At 36.2% G+C, this 17,641-nt stretch overlaps 1 protein-coding gene across 1 annotated transcript in view; it reads right to left on the bottom strand.

The window, feature by feature from the left end:
- GRM5 (glutamate metabotropic receptor 5) overlaps positions 1 to 15,302 on the bottom strand; it is a 504,989-nt gene extending 489,687 nt beyond the window's left edge. Inside the window, exon 1 of the mRNA XM_077763047.1 lies at positions 14,642 to 15,302. Within this exon, the coding sequence (XP_077619173.1) occupies positions 14,642 to 15,302 (661 nt within the window). The remainder of the gene's footprint in view (positions 1 to 14,641) is intronic.
- Positions 15,303 to 17,641: the final 2,339 nt, after the last annotated feature.

Raw genomic sequence — 17,641 nt, 5'->3', positions numbered from 1 at the left:
ACCACATCTTCTTGATCCATTCATCACTTGATGGACACTTAGGTTCTTTCCATGTTTTGGCTATTGTTGAGAGTGCTGCTATGAACCTTGGGGTACATGTGCCCCTAGGCATCAGCATTCCTATATCCCTTGGGTAAATTCCTAGAAGTGCTACTGCTGGGTCATAGAGGAGTTCTATTGTTAATTTTTTGAGGAACCTCCATACTGTTTTCCAGAGGGGTTGCACCAGTTTACATTCCCACCAACAGTGTAGGAGGGTGCCCATTTCTCCACATCCTTGCCGGCATCTAGAATCTCCTGATTTGTTTATTTTAGCCACTCTGACCGGTGTAAGGTGGTATCTCTGTGTGGTTTTGATTTGTATTTCCCTGATGATGAATACCTCATCTTCTTTATCCATTCATCAGTCATTTGGACTCTTTCCCCAATTTGGCTATTGTTGATAGCACTGCTATAAACAGGATGCGTGTGCCCCTTCGAATCTGTATTGTTGTATCCTTTGAGTAAATTCCTTAGTACAAGTACAGGATTTTGGGTGGCTCTATATTTTAACTTTTTGAGGAACATCTATACCATTTTCCAGAGTGGCTGCCCCAGTTCACATTCCAACCAACAGTGGGTAAGAGAGTTCCCCTTTCTTCTCATCCTTGCCAACATCTGTTTCCTGTGTTGTTAATTTTAGTCATATTGACAGTTGTGAAGTGATAGCTCATCACGGTTTTGATTTGTATTTGCTCACCAGGTCATTTCAGATCTGACACTTTATCAACATCTGTTACCTATGGACATGCACATGATGTGGAGAAGGAGCTCTACTTCCCCCTCCCCGCCCCCAATCATACCTGGCAATCAAAATCTCACTGTTTTTATTGTGAAGACATCACTAACAAAAAGTCTTTAATTAGCATCTGGTTTTCATACTACTGTACTCGGTACCTTATAAAAATCTAGCCCAAGCATATAGATCTTGGCACACTGTGAGTGTTCATTTAATATTTAACTAACACTTCAGGCAGCTTTAGATTTATGAAGTACATTAACTGATCATTCAATTGACCATCCGAACAAAGGATTAGTACAGAGGGTGCATTTATAAACATCTATCATCTTAGAAATGAAGATCCGTGTATTTTGAAAGGTTAAGTGAACTGCCCAAGGTCATCCTAAAGTGGAAAATCGAATATAGTCGCTGAAGTGATTCCAAGATGAATGCTCTCTCTACTGATCTCAAAACCAAATTCTTTGACACTCTAACTGGATGAAAGTTAGTCTTCCATACTCAAGTTCAATCACTTCAGTAGGAGTTTTGGCTCTTTTTCAGGAATGGTTAATACCTATTTCAGTTGCCTTTGAATAGAAATTGTGTATAATTCTGAAAGTCTAATCATGGCCGCTTTCGTATATTGTATATTAAAATTTGGGGAGTCTACTTTCCTTCATCACATCTGTCAATGATATTCTTTCCTCCTGTGGATGGCGCAGTGTTAAACTCTCTTCAACCACTTTAAACCTTAAAGCCACATGCAATACAATCTGCTATCTACTGACAGACTGAAGGTAAAAGCAAAGTCATGTAACAAGTCTTGAGGTTAGCAGAGAAATTCTGCCAAGCTAACCCAAAGTACTATTCTCTACAGTCACAAAATTCACTGCCTCTTTCAAGGATGGTGCTTTTTACATAAGTTAAACCACTTCAGTAAAACAATTCTACTGATTACTCAAAAGAATTTGAAAAGTATTACAGAGTTTAAGATTCAGAACTAAGACTCAGGAAGAGAGAGAGGGTTGAGAATTTAAAGAAAGATGCAAATACCAAGAAACATCAAAGTCAGAGATAGGACTGAGTTTGTGAATAATTTCACTCAAGAATGTAAATTTGGGGGTGCTCAGTTGGTTAACTGTCAGACTTCGGCTCAGGTCTTGATCTTCCAGTTCATGGGTTTGAGCCCTGTGTCAGGTTCTGTGCTGACAGCTCAGAGCCTGGAGTCTAGAGCCTGCTTCAGATTCTATGTCTCCCTCTGTCTCTGCCCCTCCCCTGCTTGTGTTCTGTTTCTCTCTCTCTCTGTCTCTCTCTGTCTCTGTGTCTCAAAAATAAATAAACATTAAAAAAAAATTTAAAGTAAAGAATGTAAATGTGTATCAGGAAAAGTGTAGTGTGATTAAAAGGAATTAAAAGTGTTTAAGTTTTCCCAGAATTCCATATAATGAGATAAATATCAGAGGTCTAAATTCATAAAAAGAAATGACCTCAATTTTGTTAAACAAGCCAGAGAATGTCTTAATTACTAGTGATTATGCATTTTAGAGTTTATTGTTTGAGGTTATCTGCTAGTGATGGAGACTAAAATATTATTATTTTATATAAAAATATTATTAATGGTACCTAACTCAGACTATCTTGAATAGAACAATGCTTATTGACTTCATCCTAGATCAAGGGGCACTGAATCATACAAACAAAAGTGTGCAACTCGGTGAACTATGGTTCTTTACAAGGTTTTCTTCAATCTCAGAGTATTAAGCATTAGGCAAGTATAAGAACCACATTGCACTAAACAAAATAATAGCACATTATTTTTTCTTTTTAACTTCTGCCAGAGGATCTCCATTCCTATTAACCTTAATTGTGTAATATTCTGCTTCTAGGATCATTTATCTTACTGGTATTATTTAGTGATGGCAGTAAATAGAAATTCTTAAAAAAATATTTTTAAACTCACCCCAATTTTTTAAATTATACTTAATAAAGACTTCTTTCCTTTAATCTAATTTCTTAATATACTCATCCCTTGCCACATAAGTATCATCTTATACATTTCTGCATACACATAACCATATTCTTTCTCTGAGAGTAAATTTTATATTAATATGAGGTCATGACAGTATACATCTAAGAAAAGTTATGTGCTAGCAAGTACTTCATCTTGTATTTTTTATACTGTGCACTACAGAGTCTAACACATAATATATTCCCAACATACTAATTTATTAATGAATAAATTAGTTCGTTTATTGTGGCATCCCACAGATCTTGATCTCCATTAGGTGTGCTTTTATGCAGTATATACTTGATCTGAAATATATTGTGCTTTGCCCAGAACGTATGATATATTCTGTGTAAATTTTTTTCTCAAATATTCAAAAATGTTACTGCCAGTTTTTAATTATTTTTATAATTTTAAATAACTTGGCAAATTAAAGTACCTCTAAACTCCCAAATAGCTTGTATTTTTTGCATTTTATTAGTTATGTGAGGATTTATTAAATCAATAAAAATACATACAAATCCATATAATTAATATTGCCAGCTTGATTATTCAGTACATACATTTTTTAATAAAGCCTAGAGTTTTAACATTAAATGTAATGGAAATTAATAGTTGTTTATGAATGTTTATTTCCTTGGAACAAAAAATGAGAACTAATTATACCAATGTGATAAGGGATGAGTGGACTAATTTATGAATTGAAAACAACCAAATTAAGTTTGATAGTGAATAATACAGCCAGATAGCTATTTTTTCTGCATCTTGATATATATTTTTTCTTTTCTCAATTTACTTCAATAAAAATATTAATTACCAGTTCCATTTGTAATTTTATTTTTTCAAATTCCATGAAATTGAAAGTAAACTAACATGACACTTCAATATGTCTTACTTAACTCTTTATTTCTCCAGCTTCTCTAAAGGATAAAAATTCATCATATGGCAATGCAATAATACCTATTTCTGAAAGAATAATGACTCTCTAATCTTATAAGGGAGATTCAAGGCTTGAAATCCTAACCCTAGGAAAACTACATATATGGCTTTTTTAAAAAAGGTTACATAACCAAAGAAATATCAAGGAGGTTTGTGAAGAAACTGGCAAAGATACAGTATTTCTGTTTTTAGAATCCTCAGGAAAAAGGAAGAAAGACTTTTTACTCTCTGTTCTATTTTCATTGTAGCTATGAGTAGGACTGACATTCAGATAACATTACTAATAATATTGTAATAAAAGCACCAAAATTTATATCTGGTATCAATTCATTAATTATGAAAAACTAATCATTTCTGATGACAGTAACAGTACATACTGGATAAATAACAGTTACTGTTATTGCTATTATTATTATTTGTGCCACAATGATCTACAAAGGAGAATTGGTTTAGTTTTCAAACTATTAACCTGTTTTATTTCCTAAAGTCCATATTACTTCCTCTTGGTTTTATACTCAAGCTTATGATGAGCCTCAAAACGCAACAACTTAGCTTTCATTAGCAAAGTTGCAGTTACTGACTAGTTAAGGGGCAAGAGCCTGTCTGACTTGAAATTTACAAAGAAATCATGTATCCACTGTGCTTTTTTAAACTATAAAAGATGTTCATGCTTGTTATAAAAGTAAGCATAATTCAGAAGTATTTCAAGTACTTTCAATGACTTTCCATCTTCAACCTCCTCTGTTCCCATACCTTTAACACCTACACACACACACACACACACACAGAGTGAAGATAACCATATTAATAGTCTAGCTCTGGAATTTCCAGACTGCTCATTTTATTACACCATAACATCTCTCAGCAATTAGAGGCAAGTTTGTGCGATACAGTACTAATTGTGCCAAAGCAGTAAGCAATCTATCTTGTATTATATGATTTCAAACCCAACTTCCAAAATGAAGTTGGTAAAAATCTAAAACTCACACTGTATTTACTGGTCACTTTCCTGACTAATTCTCCACCTCATTCACTAATGATTTTAAGTAACCAAAGCCAAAGTGAAACATTTAGTTACGGGTTTTCTCTTCATATCCAAATAAGGCAAGGCAAGTTCCTGGCAAACTAATGTAGAAGACACTTATTGAGCACTTGTTGTGTGCCAAAGTTGACGCTAAATGCTTTATATTTATTTTTTTACAAGTCTTATGGAAAAAGAGTTATTTTCTCAATTTGATAACGAGAAAATTAAGTGACTTAATACAAAGTGCCTCCACATGCAAGAACACTAATTAATCAGGATTTACACTCAAACCTGACTGTGTTTACACTACGACTAAAGTAAAATAGTTGCAAAGTATCAGGAAACTGATTCCTGAGAAGTCTTTGTAACAAACTTTGTGAATTTAAGGTCATGACTCCAATGGAGTTTACCCATTTTGTGGAACTACTTTTACCCCTAAAAGTACTCTGTCCTATCTTACCTCACTTTATCTTACTAATAGTATTTGGCTTCATCTTCATAGTCTCAAAAGACTTCAAATTTAGACTGAACTTACTATCAAATGAGATTGTACAGGTAATTGTTAGAAGACTCAGGAAAAAAAACTGAAAGAAGACTGTCACTTTGCATGTTTAAACTTACGCCTTATTACACATCATATGGTGGACCATGATTTGTTTTACGTAACAAAGAACCATCTTAGGAACATTACCGCATTGTATTCTGTGTGTGTGTGTGTGTGTGTGTGTGCGCGCGCGCGCGTGTGTTGAGGGTAGATGTATGAATTTGTTACATATACACTTTTAGTGCCAAAATTATAATGAACGTCATTTGTATTTATTTTTAATGTGCTATATTGGAATATTAAAACAATAAAATGTTCCCAGGCTTGTCTTGATCTCTGATAAAAACTCTTAACTAAGAAATTAAGATTTCCTGGGCAGTTGTCCTCACCATTGTCCTATGTTGATGATTATGCCGTGTATCAACAGCATATTAATTATTTATGTTTCCTCAAAGTTTTCACCGTTTCCCACTATGCATGCCTTAGAATATTGCTTATTTTTTAATAATAAGGCTTAAAACCCACCCACCAGGAGAGACAAACCAAATGATACTGTCACAGAAGAATAAACCTGAGTATCTGTATCACATTTATCTAGCAAAAAATGTACTAACGATGTTAAAAAAAAAAAAACAGAGTAAATTTCCTTCAAGGGTTTTTTTTTTAGCTGTAAGACATAGTATGAAATACATTTTAAATGGTAACCCACAGGACACATACAGTTACATGCAACTAAAATAAAAATGTACAAAACAATACCTACTCTTACTCTCATGTAATACTCTGATGTTTATATTCTATTCTAACCTATTTTATTCACTTTTATATTAACTGCTTGTCTCAACCCACTAAATAGGTTTTACAAGTGACTTACGGGGTATGATGTACTTTTTGAAAAAATAAAACTAAACACTGACTAGGCAATCTCTTTCTTTTGAAAATTTCCATGTGTGTGTAAAAACAGATACAAAAGAATCCACCATTGGGGCATAATCACTCATTTCAAAGTCCCCTAAAATGAACAAAGCTGATGATCACACCTCTTGCCAAAAAAATCTCCTCAGCTCAACATTTGGTTAAGTTGAGGAGTCTTCCTGGAATATATGCAAATGTGCCAAAATGAGATTTCATAACTCCTAGTTCTGATGAATTCCAAAGAGGTCTCTCATACATAAGGCTACATCATTTAACAATATGTTCTCTTGTTCTTAAAAAATGTGTACCATCCTGCTTCCTCCTATAATTGGCATCTGAAGGACGGAGTGTGGCGTCTGCAATGAAAATGTGAATAAAAACAACCAGATACAGTCTGTACTTATCATCAGACTCACAAAAAGTTCCTCTGTGAGGTCAACTTGTTGCCACAAGCATCATCCTTAATTTATTTTCTTTTTACTATAATTAATTCCTTCCATGGGAACAAAGAAAGGTGTTACTTTCAAAGCCAAATAAAAAGACACAAGAAACATGCTCAAAGATTTTCTCAGTGGGAAAACAAATAGTTGTCTTGCTTCCTAGGGAGGGAAAAAAAAGAGTCCATAAATGTGCATTGCACTGTTCCTTTAAGCCACAACTACCCCAATATAAAAGGAGGAAGTATGGATTTATTTAAGAAGAATTGCCCTTGGGTCCAAATCCTTGCTCTGGCACTAACTAGTTGCAGTGTTGGAGAGAAATAACTTCTTTCCATACCTATCCCCTAATCTATGAAATGATGACTTTTCAGACTGTGTTACTGAATAAATGAACAAATTAATGAAATATCACAGTATAAGTAATCATGTTTTAACTTACAGAATTGAATCTCAATTAAATGGCATTTGATTGTCAATATGGGGAGTTATCAAAAAGAACACATAGTCCAGTTCCTTCCTTCCCTGAAATAAGGTTTAAGTTCATTTTCCCATGGCCCCTCCAAGTGATTATCCATCCCAGGCTCTGTATAGAACTTACAGAAAACTGACCCACCATCTCTTAAGAGAGACAATTCCTTCAGTGAACAGTTGTGTCAATGAATAAACATAACCTTTTTTAAAACTGAACTGTAATTTGTAACCCTGGTATTTCAGTAATTAGCTTCCTTGTAATGCTCCTGCCCATATAGAGTTAGTACAGCTCCTTTCCACCTGAATTCTCCAAATATCTAAAGGTAGCAGTCATGTCCCTGCCATATCTTATCTTGTGTGTGCTAAATTCATTCTCTGAAGACATGTTTTCAAGTCTCATAACCATTTTGACTACTCTCTTCTTTTTTTTTTTTAACATTTTTTTAATATTTTTATTTATTTCTAGCAGAGAGAGAGAGACAGCATGAGCAGGGGAGGGTCAGAGAGAGAGAGAGAGTCACAGACTGAAACAGGCTCCAGGCTCTGAGCTGGCAGTCAGCACAGAGCCCGACGCGGGGCTCGAACCCACGAACTGCGAGATCATGACCTAAGCGAAAGTCGGATGCTTAACCGACTAAGCCACCCAGGCACCCCTTGACTACTCTCTTCTAAACAGATCATGCTTAGCTGCGGTTAGCTTAAATGCAATGCCCAACATTTAACCCATCCCAGGTGTGATCTGTGGAAGCATAAAAGCGAGTCGCAGAAAGTCAGTCTTGGAAGGTACCTACAAGAACATACTTTCTAGCCCCTCTTCATATGACAAATGAAGGAAGGAGCTGAAGTGACTTTCTCAGAGTCACATAGTAAAAACTCTCAGCTCTGATGTCAATAACATTTCTTTTAGGAAACGTGCCTTTTTAATTTTATTTCTTCCCACCTCCAAAATAGCATGAATATAATCTTTAGTTTTCATGTATTCATTTTCAAACAAATGGAATAATGAAGTTATTACCCTTGACCGGATTTACTGAACCACCTCCAAAATTTAACAGTTGTTCTTCTTTCTATGAGGCAGAAGAAAAAAGACAGAAGGAAGAAAGGGAAGAGATCCTCTGGGTAGACTTCTGTGGATTCCTATCCTTGTTTTTTTCTTACATGTGTACTTACTTACATGTGTACTTACTTCATGTGTACTGAATAGAGTTTGCTGTGCAGAAATTGTGTTAACCGGAACACAATCACCTAATACCATGCCCTCCCATTCCACAGTTTTCTTCACTCGGTGGCAACCTTTGCTACTCAGACTAAACTTTATAAACCCAGAAGCTAATAAGGTTCTAATGATTAAGAAATGGTGTCATGAGACTATCTCTTTCATAAATAGAATGAATGAACATTCTGATAAATCAAAGTCTAAAGCTCAGTAAATAATGTCATCTCTTTGGGATCTGGAATAAGGAAAATAAAGGAAAAACACACAATATGTGCAGCTCACATCCATAAAATGTGCTAAATATATCTAACAAGCATACACACTAAGAGATGATCTTCCTTGGGATGCCTGGGTAGATCAGTTGGTTGAGCATCTGACTCATTATTTTAGTTCATGTCATGATCCCAGGGTCATAGGATTAAGTCCTGCATCAGGCTCTGCACTGAGCATGGAGTCTGCTTGAGATTCATTCTCTCTCTCACTCTGCCCTTCTCCCATCAGGTGCACACTCTTTCTTTCTCTCTAAGAGAGACAGAGAGAGAGACAGATGAGAGAGAGAGAGAGAGAGAGAGATGATCTTCCTTAAAGGAAACATCTGATTAGTTGGAACTGCATTCCCCCCAGGTATTTATGTGTGTGTTGGGGGATCAGTGCAGTGATAACCTCTGAAAACAAAGTTACTTCTAACTTAATCATCCTGGGCATGGAGTATTTGGGAGGGGAAATTCTGGTATTTTCATCAGTGAATGGACAGTAATAGTGCCTGAGAAAGTGGAAACAGGGATACTATCTCTGTCATGGGTCTTTTATAGGTGAGTCAGAGTCAAACCTCTATTTTTCAGATCTAACATATAAATAGGGAAGATCCTGTCTAAGCTGCAGCTAGATATGTCAATGGATCCTATTTTTCCCCTGAGCAAGGCAATAACAACTCCCTCAGAGGCTAGCCACTAATAGTCCATATGCTATTCTATTTGGAAGGGAAAGGGAGAGGCATTTCTGAGGGCCACCTGTATTCTTTTTATTACTAACAATGAAGTTTCTGACAGTGATGTATGAATATGAAAAATTACTTATTTACTATTAAAGTTGCCACTGTATTTCCCAGATTAGGGTTCTTTGATCCAATTTAATGAAGAATCTACCTAAGAGTCTCTGCATCTTCTATTTTTTTATGTATTATCATATCAGGGTCACCAATATAATTACCCAAACATTTCATAATCACAAAGATTTCTGGGGGTCTAATGTTTTCAAAATTTTTTGTGAAGCAAAGGAAAAGCTTTCAAAGTGACTGAGGCAAAGAAGCACTTCCTCTAATCACTGTTCAAGAGCAAAGGGATTATGCCATTCCTCAAAGCTAACTTCTACATTAATGAACTCATTTGTAGTCCCTACTATGACTTCAGATAAGCATTAAAACTTATAGCAGATTGAGGGGTGCCTAGGTGGCTCAGTCAGTTAAGCGTCCACTTCAGCTCAGGTCATGATCTCACAGACTGTGAGTCTGAGCTCCACATTGGGCTCTGTACTGACAGCTCAGAGCCTGGAGCCTGCTTCAGATTCTGTGTCTCCCTCTCTCTCCCCTGCTCATGCTCTTTCTCTCTGTCTCTCTTAAAAGTAAATGTTAAAAAAAATTTTTAAACATAGCAGGTTGGCATCATTGAGATAAAAGGAAAAGAATACAGCAATGAAATGGAGCTGTAATACAATGGAAATTTAAAAAGAAAGAACTTTAGTAAGTATTCCTAACAATGATATGGAAGCAGAATTCTGGACAGGAGTATTGAGTTCCAAAACCCAACTCTGTAATTATGTACAAGTAAGGCCAAATTACCTGCCCTTATTGTCTGTTTCCCCAACAGTAACAGAGGTGTTAAATTACGTGCTCACCTAAGACACGTGTTAACATTCAGCACTTATTTCACATTTGTAAAGTAATACATTTAAATATAAAGGATATTAATTCATATTAATGCATTTAGTTTGTTTCAATTTTGAAGTATAAACATTGTAGTAGTAACCAATTGGGAAGTGGGGCAGTTAAAGTCATGGTGATGAGTTTGCTTAAACTGACTTGAAGGTATTCATTATTGCTCATAAACTTATGGTTAGCTGAGTAATGCTTATTGCTTCAGCTGGGCTGTATGTGTGACTGCAGTTAACTGTGGGTCAGAAAGGCAACCAACTGTGATCTTCATTGGGTGCTCTCACATAGTTGAGGTCAAGTGGTCTAAGATGGCCTTATCTGGAAAACCTGGGTGCTCTCATCTTTCCCATGGTGATGACAGTGTTCTAAGACAGACTAGAAAGGAAGACTTCACTTCTACCACATCTTATTAAGCAAAGGAGTCACAAGGCTGGTGCTACACATGAGTAGAAGGGAACTATCAAGTTACAAAGCAAAGGAAGTCATCAAAGCAGCCAGTCTGCCACACCTCGAAATAGGCAAGCACCATTGATCCTGTGCCATAATGGGCACATATACCAAGGTTTGCCAGAGTGCTGAGGCAAAGGACCCCTTAGATCTTCTCAGAGCAGAGAGTGTGCTGACTGGACTGATGCCTTTAAAAGGAGTAACGTTTTTTCTTCAGTCATTGCATGTTCCTTTCCTACACACAGTTGAAGAGGTAGTGTGATCTGTCTTAATTTTTTTTCATTTTTTTTTTCTTTTTTTGCTTTCATACTATTGATCTGTTGACCTAGATGGCCTAGGCACAAATTCTGCATGGTACAACAAGCCACAGTAAATACTCAGTCCTGTAGCCAGAGAAAAACCATAAATCAAGAAAATGGCAAGTGTAAGAGATTAACATTGAAGCTAAAACTCAAGTCTCCTTGTGCTGTCTTCTGGAATTCTGTGATGGCAACACTTCCTTCAAGGAACTTCTTGTGATCACTTCCAAGAGTGACTGAGTGACACAGTACTACCATATTTAAGTATAAAGTGAGTGAGTGATTTGGGAAAAGGGGAGATAAAGGATTTAAACGGGACAACATCTTTTCATAGACCTCAATGCCTCATATGAAAGCATTTGGAATTTTCAATACTCTGGGGCACCTGGGTGACTTAGTCAGTTAAGTGGCCAACTTTGACTCAGGTCATGATCTCACAGTTCACAAGTTTGAGCCCCGTGTTGGGTACTGTGCTGACAGTTCATAGCCTGGAGCCTGCTTTGGATTCTGTGTCTCCTTCTCTCTCTGCCCCTATGCAGCTTGCATTATCTCTCTTTCTCTCTATCTTGAAAATACATTTTTAAAAAGAAAGTTCAATACTCTTTAAGAAAGAGGAATATGAACTGGTCAAAGGAGGAGAGGAATAGTTTGAGATACGGGGGCTGAGAGATCTGGCCTAGAGGGTTACACCAATCCAGCCACCAAAAAAATATATATATGTGAAAGGAAGAACTAGTATTACCATTTCATGGAAAATCCCACATTTTCTGAAAGGCTTTCTGAAAGGCCAGTCAGAGAACCAGGAATCATCTTGAGGGAGTTTCCACAGTACCTAGCAGAGTGTATCTCACTACACAGCATTTTTCTGATCCTGGATGTGATTTTTACTTCATGAAATTTCCTACCACACCACTCCTATACTCATAAATTTTAAGAGATAATACCACATAACCTCATTATACACAATATTGCTTGGGATCAAAACAATATAAATACTTTCTGATTAACCACATAAATAAATAAGCCAAAGTATTTCTTTCAGTCTTCGTTCATACTCAAAGTTTGTTCTCTCCTGAATTCTGGTCATACCCAAATACTTTGCCAGTGTTTTGCAATAACATTTCTACTGACCTATTTTGGCAAAATAATTTGCCTGAATTTGGCAATGGAATTTTTATTGGCTTACTTTTTGCCCACAAATAGAATGTTTTCTTTTCATTTTCATGTTGCAATAGGAGGCTTATGCTTATAATACACAACTTCAAATGTTTGCACGTAGAAGTCATACATTCTACCTGATCCCTTAATTCTTCAATTTCCTCCTCAAAAGGAGCAACTATTACCAGTTTTGTTCTTCTGAGACAAGTTCTTTGAAAATCACTCAAATGGTGTATACAAACTCCATTTTACAAAAATAACATGCCATTACACTAAACTGCACCTTGCCTTTTTCACTTACAATGATTCTGGAGTTCATTATTATTATTTCATTACCTACAGACTGCCTCATCCAATTTAATAGCTATGTAATAATACTTAGATGGACAAATCATAATTTATTTTATTAGATCACTATCAGTGTACATTTAGGTTAAAAAAAGTTAAAAGTTTTCATTAGTAACAGCCAATGGTCATGATGATTAATTTCTCTTAGAACACAATCTTGCATGTCCTACATAGTGACCAAGACTTACTCTTCTAAAGCCAGAGGGACGTCCATAATGAAATTTATGATTTGAGGCAAACCAAAACATAACTTTATCCTTGGCATTTTGTAAGCATTTTTATACTTTCTCACCTTCTCATATTTCCTCATGCCCTTTTCCAGAAATCCATCCCTTCTTAATTTTCACCAATTATCAGTACTTTTTCTGTTAAAACTCAACTGTCAAATTCTTCTCAAAGATTTCCACCATGGCCCTAATCACCACAGAGCAGAACTTGATTATTTTTTCTGTTAGTTACTTTAGAGACATATTAGTAACTTCTTACCTGAATTATGGTTCTATGAGTATTAATGCATGCCTCATGTCCTTTGCCAGATTGCATACCCATTGAGGGTAGTGATATATAAAACATAGGGCTGTCTTTTAGAGGACAATCGGAAGTCCTTACATGCATTTGTACTTAATAAATATGTGTTGTATAAATATATCCTCAGGTGTTATTCCATTGGATTCTGTTCATTTATAGGACCCTAACCTAGAAGTAACTATGAGTCCTACTCTTAAAATTATTTATTAGACATATGTTGGATGGATCATTTAAACTCTTAAAGCATTTATATTTTAAAATGGGAATAAAGTACCTAGATCATCTGTATCACTGGCTTCTTGTAAGAACAAAATGAAATCGTAGTTTTATACTGAAAATCTCAGCATCAGGAAAAAAATTCGAAGTTTCCTCATCCAATCACCTACCCACTGCTCAAAATCTCCACATATCAATATTTTGATAAGTAAACTATAAATTTACATGTAAAATTTCCAGAGGCACAAAAATACCTCAATCCAATATAGAAGCCCATTTTATGTTTGTGCAGCTCTGACTACTATTACTGAGTAGGCACACAGTGAAATCTATATTATGCTATTTCATAATGAATAGTTTGCTACACCTGACTGGTGGTCAGTTGCCAACCTCTGAAGCAGGCTCACTCTGGTCATTCATAAAGTGCTCAATAACTCAACTAACATTTTACAGGATTGGGTTGTCCGGACCACATTGATAATGTTGTTGCAAGATTCTTCAGTCTTAACTAATCCTCAAGATGATTCAATGAACTATAAAAAGTATTCTGTACCTTCTTGCTTTAGTATATGTATTAAGTTGTGCTAGAAAGAGTGTTGTGTAACTAGTGAGTTTAGCATTTGGGTCACTTAACTTCTGCAGTCAAACCAAACCTATCCCAAACAGCCTTGGTCATGAACTAATAAGTAAGTAATGTATGTGAAAACATTTTCAAAGCACCATAACCAATAAAAAGGGTTAATTTTATTACTATTAATTATTACAGAACCTCAGTCATATTTTGCTTCCTCATTTTGCTTTGAGCATAAGAAGCAATAAATTTCAAAGCAAAACTGATCTCAAATTGTTAAAATTTATACTCTCACAGTATATTCTATACAGGGATAAAATTAATTCATACATATCCCCATTCCAGATTTAACTATACTCTACTGAAAAAATAGTGGTAAGACTAAATTGTTTGGTAATTTTCTGTCACAGTACACCTGGAATATGAAATACTATATTTCAAAGCAGCCTGAAACTGGCTATTTGAGTCCCTACCTGAATTTGTGTGTACCTCTCCTTATTAAAAACAATAATAAGTTGGAGCAGTTGGAGCACTGTGAAAATTATGAGGTGTTCAAGGAAGATCTAGAAAACTTAAAAATCTCTAGCATCATTATAGCAGAAGTACAGATAAAAGGTTTTTCATTTCACCAAGTGATGGCCACATAAACACATATTAGCTTAACTCAATGCCTCTCTAGGCATCTGCCACTCAACCCCTTCTTATATTACTGCTCTACCTGGGCAACTCAAAAGATCCCAAATAATGGGAAATATTTAATCTTCTAAAACCTGAATTTTTAACTGATATCTATAATAAAACATACATCAATGAATGTAAAAAATGCTTACCTTCTGTGTGCACAGCTGACACATAGGTCCAATTGTACCTCTTCACTATGTCCACCATGGCCCGTGCCTGTTGGGCATCTGAAGGAACAACCCTCATGAAGTACTTGAACAGAGTCTTGTCACTCAGATCCATGCTTGTTGCCGAGTAAGCAATCTGAGGTATGTTGAAAAGCTGGAGCAAGTTCTGGACCTGAATGGCCACAGAACTGGAGCCAGGCCCAATGACCCCTACAATGGGCTTCTTGGAGCGGAAGGAAGAGGAAGACCCATCCACACAGCGCACCAAACCTTCTTCTTCTTCTGAAGAAATGAGGGAGTCCCTGATGAACTCAATGCTCTGCTCTAGGGCCACAGCTGAATGCCAGCAGGAATCCCTTATCTCACAGCCCAGTGTGATGTTGGGCAAGAGTGTGGGGTCTGAGTTGATCCTTTCCAGAGTATGCAGCATGGCCTCCACTCTCTGAATGCCATACTGTTCACGAACTGCCCCACACTTCCTCTCATGAACTTTGTCCACCGTGGGCTGATGGTGGACAGAAAAGAGAGCTCCGATAATGATGTCACCCGGCATGTGAGCCACCACCCTCCTCTCACTGGACTGTGCACTCCCACGGACATCTTCTTTCAAAAGCAGAACTGACAGGATCAACAGAAGGACCATTTTAGGAAAAGAGTTCAAGCTAATAAAGATAGCATGGTGGGGAAAATTTAGGAAAGTTCTGATAGGTAGAATCAAACAATGTCCTATTTGGGACGTTGGGTGGCAAACCAAGGAATTATCCAGTAATTTAGATGTGCTCTACCATGTTCCCACGTACCATTTAGTTAGATGCATCCACGTGATCATGATCTTCAAAACCTGGAAAAAAATAGCACGGGCATTTAACAATGTAAGTGAAATTACTTTGGGAAGCTCTAATGGTCTATACTAATAGACTTTGATGATATAGATTAAGATTATAATCTTTTTGAAAAAAGAATCTAAAAATTTTTAAGACTCTCCTATGTCTGTATCTTTTTGTAATTTTGTAGTTTAATGAAGCAAGCAATCTGTTAAGAGCTTCTTGATCCTACTTCACTTATATTAATATTTTTTGTATTTGCTCTTCTGGAGTACACAAAACCAAATCTTATGTGTGGCGGGCCAAACTATATTCTTATGCGGAGATGAGAGAAAGCATCCTGAAAGCATTATGCCGTGAACAGAAAACGTTAGGGTGTATGTACTCCAAAATTATAAACATTAGTTACCATGGGTGATGATTTTTGTTTTAGAAAAAACAAATCTTAAGCATTAAGCATGTATTAACTACGCAACTGCAAAAATAAAGTTACTTTTTAAAAAAGCTACATAGTTCCTCTTCAAATGCAGTGTAAGGCAAGTTAAACAATCTCCCCCAATAAGTAAGTATTGCATCTCATTTCCATATAATATAGTACAAAACATTAGGAGGCCAGGTAGGTATTTCCATGCTAAATGAACTACAGGAAAGGAGGGAGAGAATTGGGGTATTACACAGTAAGATGTTCCCTAAATAGGTAGAAAGGCAATGAGAAATGAACACCTGTTTTTGGAGAAAATAATATTCAGTTCAAATTCCAGTTCTGCTATTAAGAATCATTAATAAACTGTTTAACCTCTCAGTACCAGAGTTTCCTCATCTGAAAAGTTCCATATTATGTACCAGGCTACCTTACAGGAATCAACATAAGATATCAACTATGCAAATGTCTGTATATTGAATAAGATTGTATATATTCAGGACATGACCTTTTCTGTTATTAAATTTCCAAGGACATTCTGTAGCTAGGTGTTGAGGACAGAAAATTCTCTGGCAACCCACTCAGTCCTCCAGAGTCTTCAAAGTAATTACAGAGTCCTGTAATAAAATTCACAGTTCAGTCCTCTATCTATGATCCAGGAAAAAAAAAAATCCATATCATGAAGACCCAAAGGGCAGGAGGGATGCATGTTTAGAATTATCCTTCCAAGTAGAAACTTGGTACAGCTTTGAAAGTAGTCATCTATTTCAGTTTAAACTCCTGGGAAGAAGAGAATTTGTCCCAAGTTGCCTACCACAAATTCTAGGATAGTTTGTAAAAGGGAACTGACAAATTAGCGATTTGGATTATTTAAAGATTAACAGACTTATTTAGTATGTTGTCCTCTCTGCCAGCCAAGAATCTCAACTTGCTTTAAAGTGACTAACTCCCTAGGGGCACCTGGGTGGCTTAGTCAGACAAGTCTCTGACTCTTAGTTTTGGCTCAAATTGTGATTTTGCAGTTCACAGATTTCAGCCTTGCATTGGGCTCTGCACTGACACAGTATGGAGCCTGTCTGGGATTTCTCTCTCTCTCCCTCTCTCTCTGCCCCTCCCCAGTGCTCACTCGCTCTCTCTCTCTCTCTCCCTCTCTCAAAAAATAAACATTAAAAATTTTTTTAATTAAAAAAAGTAACTCCCTAAGCAACACCTTTCAAAGACAAGTGATGCTTCTTCAGGAATTTATACGATTACAAGGCTTCTTCAGGAATCCTAATGGTTTTCAACACTAACAAGACTTGCAAAAATTCTAGTCCAGACACCAAATGAAGATAACTTGAATCACAGTTCAAATCACTTCCCCCCTCCACCATTTCCACCACTGCCTTCTACTGTTTCTTGTGGCAAAAGAGAAAGGCTCCCTTGCATAGTGCTAAACATTAAGAGTACAAAAAAAAAAATCAAGTTACTAGATGTTCCAGAATTACTAGGTGCTTACCAATACTTAGGGCAAAAAAACAAGTTTTGGTATGGAAAAAAACAAGGTTTGGTTGGCACTGTAGACAAGGAACATGGAATAAAGACTGATATAATTTTCCCTTGGGAGAAATTATCTGAATATTCTCAAGCATTCTCTTCACTTGTTTAGATCAAAGACCTAGAGATCGATGCTTACTCTCATAAACATATGAATTCTATGGCAGACAAAAAAAAATCTTAGGTAAAAGGAATCACAAT

The sequence above is a fragment of the Crocuta crocuta genome, unplaced genomic scaffold, assembly GCF_008692635.1.
Source record: "Crocuta crocuta isolate KB4526 unplaced genomic scaffold, BGI_CrCroc_1.0 scaffold614, whole genome shotgun sequence".
Taxonomy (NCBI): domain Eukaryota; kingdom Metazoa; phylum Chordata; class Mammalia; order Carnivora; family Hyaenidae; genus Crocuta; species Crocuta crocuta.
This window is presented reverse-complemented; position numbering and strand designations above follow the sequence as displayed.